The following is a 5,240-nucleotide window of genomic DNA, read 5'->3' on the forward strand; positions in this document are numbered from 1 at the left end:
GAAATTTTCCGTTTGTTTTAAAAACAGGTATGGTGCTAAATGATATATTAGTGACACAGCAAGAGGATGTTACAGTTGAATCCTGTGATTTGGTTCCGCAGGTGGCATCCTCAAGCCTCCCGTGAAGGTTATTAAAGGTTCTGGCACTGACTCTGATGGTACAAATGCTTGCCAAATCACCAGATGTTACAGTAAGCTCACAAGCCACCCTTGTGTAACATGGGATAGCGTATCTGCTCTCTTCATTAGACTGCCGAACACCGGACATTACATGTAGGTAGACTAAATATCTGGATGATCTGGTCACATGACAAAACCAAGCCACATAAGTGCCAAGGCCAGACTGCAGGCCTCCTGTATCAGATATTTTGCACCGCATTCTTCTCCTACAGACTGAGAAAGACACGTGGAAGATGGACGTGTGCAGATGCCTACGTGATAGATGACAAGACACCAGCCCCCAACATTTTATTTCCTCTCTTGGGGAAGGTGGGGGAGGGGAGCTTTCCCAGGCACATCAACCTAAGGGAGGGGTGGTTGCCTCCAGCAGTGAGGGGCTGGAAGAGCCAATCAGATCATTTGGAAGGAAGGGTTCGTTCTTGTCCGCTTCAGGCCCTGGGCTGCAGGTGTGCTGGCAGGGGTCACTCCCCTTGGGGTGGCAGCTCCTGCAGCAGAGGCACAAGGAGGTACCTGCTCGTGTTCACAGACAGGAGGGGGCAGGTGCCCTGAGTGAGGGGGAGAAGGCTGGGGTGGCTGACCCCACGCCAACACCTGCCCAGGTAATTAGTTTCATGAGGCCTGGCTGGTGGACTCCTCCAGGGAAGGGCTGGAGGGTCCCTTAGCAACTCTCCATATGATGGCTGGTGCTTTAAATGCCCATCTCAAACTGACTCTTCACTGCCCACCGACTTATCTTCTGGGCTATTGGGCAGGTGGTTCTGGCCGGCTTCCATGGGGGGTTCATCACTGGCAGGGCTGGTGACCTCGGGAATGGCGGGCAGATCCCTCCAGGGTGTTTTGGTCACAAGTGAATTCCAACACTCCATCAGGAATTTCAGGTCATTGGTGATCCTGGCACCTCCCGGGGTGGTACTGAAGAGCTTGCTGCCGGAAGGTGAGGGGTGAGTCGGGGGTCATGCTGTAGTCCCCGGTGGGGTGAGTGGGAGCTGCACGCCTTTGCTGAGCACCACTCGGTGAGTGGCGGGGATAGCCAGGCCTGGGGTCTGGCTGCAGCTCCTGCCCCCAGACATGATCTCCTGTGCGCTGCACTGTCAAACCTCTCATGGCCCTCAGGGCATTTATCATAATGATATTTATATACTCTGCTATAAATAACAGAGCAAAGGGACCTGCAGCATAGTCGATGTTAAAGCCCAAAATGAATTCTGATTCCGCCTCTGGGAGGTAGGGTGGTTTCTGCCAGTGTGGAAATTAAACCATATTGTGGCCAGAGGTCATGATGGTAGGAACAGGCAGAGAAATTCTTACGTTCTGAGGATTATATACAAATTAGACAAACCACTTATTTATTTATTTATTTGAGACTGAGTCTCACTCTGTTGCCCAGGCTGGAATGTAGTGGCGTGATCTTGGCTCACCACAGCCTCCGCCTCATGGGTTCAAGCGATTCTCCTGCCTCAGCCTCCCAAGTAGCTGGAACTACAGGCATGTACCACCACGCCTGGCTACTTTTTGTATTTTATAGTAGATACGAAGTTTCCCCTTATTGGACAGGCTGGTCTTGAACTCCTGACCTCGTGATCTGCCCGCCTCGGCCTCCCAAAGTGCTGGGGTTACGAGCGTGAGCCACCATGCTCCTAACCACTCATTAATAGGACTGACAGGAGGGTAATAGCTACAGTGACTTCATGTGAGATTGTTCGGGTCACTCCGCATGGTGCACCGATTAGTGCGTATTTTGAATTAGCTGCTCATCCTGATCAAAGGGTAGACAACTAGGCTTGATGTGGCTAATATAAACAGGAGGCTTATGTTCAGATTAACTATAGAGAGTGGAGTGTGGGGAGAGGGATTCTTATGAGGTCGGTAATAGTGCTAGAGTTGGAGCAATAATGTATGGGGGTGTATTTCTATACATTGTTGTACATTATGCAACAACGTGTACAAAGGTTTATCGCATCTGTGGCTTTTATTGCTGAGTGCCCCCTGACTTCCTGGTGGTGGGGTCCCCACTGCTCCCAAAGCTCCCAGGCTCCTGTGTCTCTTTCTCCCAATTCCTTTCTAGCCATGCTTCTGGCTCGATTCAGCTGTGGATAGACCCAGTCCCTACTTCTAGAATCCTCCAGGGATAATTCTCATCGCCTCCTGCTCATTCTACACCCTGCAAAGCCCCTTTCGCCAGTTTCTGCCGGGAAAGTCAGGCCCCGGGAATTCCCAGGCATAATCCCTTCTCAGACGGGGTGTCTGTGAGGGGGCGCCACGGGGCACAGATACACGTGGCAGGGGAGAGTAGGGTCACGGCTGCCCCACCTTTGCCATGGGCCTCTCCCCAGCCTACTCCTGGGCCTCCTTAGAATGCTTGAGGCTGTGAGAATTGCAGGCTCCCTGGCCTTGTGAGAACTGAAGGTTCCCTGGCCTTATGACAACGCAAAGGGAAACAAGAAGTTCCAGAATACAGGGTCCTGCGGCCAAATGGGAGAGGGCACAGGGCCAGGGGCCCCGGCCAGACACAGGCCCAGGTCTGCGGCTGGCTGGATGCGGCTGTGGCGCCCGGCATCGTCTCAACATGGCCCTGGAGCTCTACATGGACCTGCTGTCAGCACCCTGCCGGGCCGTCTACATCTTTTCAAAGAAGCACGACATCCCGTTCACCTTTCAGTTTGTGGATCTGCTGAAAGGTCAGCTTCCACTGCTGCCCAGCAGGCCTGGTCCTAGGGGGAAGGAGGGAACACAGATTGGGGCTTATTTTTTCCCCTTTATTTTATTTATTTATTTGTTTTAGGAAGAGTCTCACTCTGTTGCCCTGGTTGTAATGCAGTGGTGCTATTTTGGTTCACTGCAACCTCCAGTGGGTGCAAATGATCCTCCCAGCTCAGTCTCCTGGTAGCTGGGATTACAGGTGTACACCACCACCAAGGCTAATTTTTTGTATTTTTAGAAGGGATGGAGTTTCACCATGTTGGCCAGGCTGGTCTTGAACTCCTGACCTCAAGTGATCAGCCCAACTCAGCCTCCAAAATGCTGGGATTACAGGCGTGAGCCACCCCACCCAGCCTGATTGGGGCATTTCTGAGAAGTAGAGACAGAGACAAGGGAGTCCCTCGAGAGGTCCACGGGGAAGGAAGAGAAGCCAGGGGGCTGTAGGCTGCGTCCCTGTCTAGCCCACCTTAGCCAGTCCCCACTAATGACAGTTCTTACGCCGGAGATGAACAGGCTCTTCTAGGGGAAGGGGGAAGGAAGAGCAGCTGGGACTCCCTGGGCTCCCACCAGGCGCCCTCACTTCCTGGTGGGAGTCTAGGACCTTGTGAACGCAGCACCTGCCTGCCAGGTTGGCAGAGGGGGCAGAAGTGCACGGTCTGTCTACACCCATCCTCCCCAGTGTTCCGAATGGCTCAGGGCTCTACTGACCCCAAGTGAGGGTCAAAGGGCTGGGCTCCAACTCCATCCCGGGCACACAGGGGCTCCAAGAGTTCAGCCTGCAAAAGCAGAAGCCTTTGGAGCACAGAGGAAGACACAGAAGCTGTGGAAATAAACAGGGTGCGAGGGGAGCCCTGGAAATGTTTCCAACAGGAGGCAGCTGGTCCAGGAAGAGCTTCAGTTCCTGCCCCCACATCAGGTTCCCTGTTCAGACGACCCCGATTGCATCCAAGAGGCTCCCCTTTGGATGTCCAGCCGTGTGCTGGGCCCGGCTTCCTTAAAGCAAGGACAGAGCGAGGGCGATGGGAGCGGGGCTGGGACCCAGGCCCTCAGGGCTTCAGGTGATTCAGAGGTGTGGCTGCAGATCCTGCTTTGTGGGCGGGCACTGGAGGCCTCCAGCTTCTGGGCCAAAGGGTCATCCTGGTCCTGGGACACAGGTAGGAGGCACAGGAGTCACCAGCCCTAGGGTGGAGCAGGCTGGGAGCCAGCAGTTCTTATCCCAGTCTGGTTCTGCCACTGCCTTGCCCTGTGACCTGGGGTGAGCCTCGATGTCCCTCCAGGCCTCAATTCCCTCTTCCTGAGAAAAGAGGGAGGCATTTGTGTCTCTGGGAGTCTCAGTTCTCTCTCCCCTGGAGTCCCACAGCCTCGGACCTTTCCTGCTCCTCCCAGGTCACCACCACAGCAAAGAATACATTGACATCAACCCCCTCAGGAAGCTGCCCAGCCTCAAAGACGGGAAATTTGTCTTAACCGAAAGGTGAGTCTTCCCCAGAGCCCTCACGCTGTCTGTCTCTGCTCCTCCTGGGAGACTCAGTGGGAGCATCTGTCTATTTACCACGGAAAATCTCACACGTACACTAAAGTGGAGTGAATGCTGATGAATGAGGGTCATGATGAACCCCGCAAACCCACCGCCCAGCTCCAACTGCTGCCAACTTGGGGTCCATTTTACATCAGTTCTGTTTCCCTGTCTTCCAGACACCCCATCATTTCATAATGTCTAGGGGCCAGCTCATGTCTATAATTCAGCACTTTGGGAGGCTGAAGCGGGTGGATGGCCTGAGCTCAGGAGTTCAAGACCAGCCTAGCCTAGACAACATGGCACAACCCCGTCTCTACAAAAAATACAAAATGTAGCCAGTGTGGTGGCCCGCACCTGTAGTCCCAGTTACTCAGGAGGCTAAGGTGGAAGGATCGCTTAGGTAGAGGTTGCAGTGAGCCACGATTACGTCATTGCACTCCAACCTGAGCGACAGAGTGAGACTCCATCTCAAAAAATAAAAATAAGTAAGTAAATAAATCAATAAATGTTAGAAACATACCTCTAAGAGGTAAGGGTTCTTAAAAAAAAAAAAAGGCGGGGCGAGGTGGCTCATCCCTGTAATATATGCACTTTGGGAGTCTGAGGCGGGAGGATTGCCTGAGGTCGGGAGTTTGAGACCAGCCTGATCAACATGGAGAAACACCCTCTCTACTAAAAATACAAAATTATCTGGGCCTGGTGGCGCATGCCTGAAATCCCAGCTACTCAAGAGGCTGAGGCAGGAGAACTGCTTGAATCCCAGAGGTGGAGGTTGGGGTGAGCCGAGATGGTGCCATTGCACTCCAGCCTGGGCAACAAGAGCAAAACTTAAAAAAAAAAA

General features: G+C 53.2%; 1 protein-coding gene and 1 pseudogene across 1 annotated transcript in view; one reads left to right on the forward strand and one right to left on the reverse strand.

Moving 5' to 3' along the window:
- Nucleotides 1–517: 517 nt before the first annotated feature.
- On the reverse strand, nucleotides 518–1,250 carry LOC108282271 (annotated as a pseudogene).
- A 1,404-nt stretch (nucleotides 1,251–2,654) lies between these two features.
- The window catches only part of LOC108282241 (glutathione S-transferase theta-1-like), a 5,699-nt gene continuing 3,113 nt past the window's right edge, over nucleotides 2,655–5,240 (forward strand). The window contains exons 1-3 of the mRNA XM_037727680.1: nucleotides 2,655–2,858; nucleotides 3,797–3,938; nucleotides 4,267–4,354. Of these exons, the coding sequence (XP_037583608.1) occupies nucleotides 2,747–2,858; nucleotides 3,797–3,938; nucleotides 4,267–4,294 (282 nt within the window). The 5' untranslated portion in view covers nucleotides 2,655–2,746 and the 3' untranslated portion in view covers nucleotides 4,295–4,354. The remainder of the gene's footprint in view (nucleotides 2,859–3,796; nucleotides 3,939–4,266; nucleotides 4,355–5,240) is intronic.

The sequence above is a fragment of the Cebus imitator genome, unplaced genomic scaffold (genome assembly GCF_001604975.1).
Source record: "Cebus imitator isolate Cc_AM_T3 unplaced genomic scaffold, Cebus_imitator-1.0 Scaffold237, whole genome shotgun sequence".
Taxonomy (NCBI): Eukaryota; Metazoa; Chordata; class Mammalia; order Primates; family Cebidae; genus Cebus; species Cebus imitator.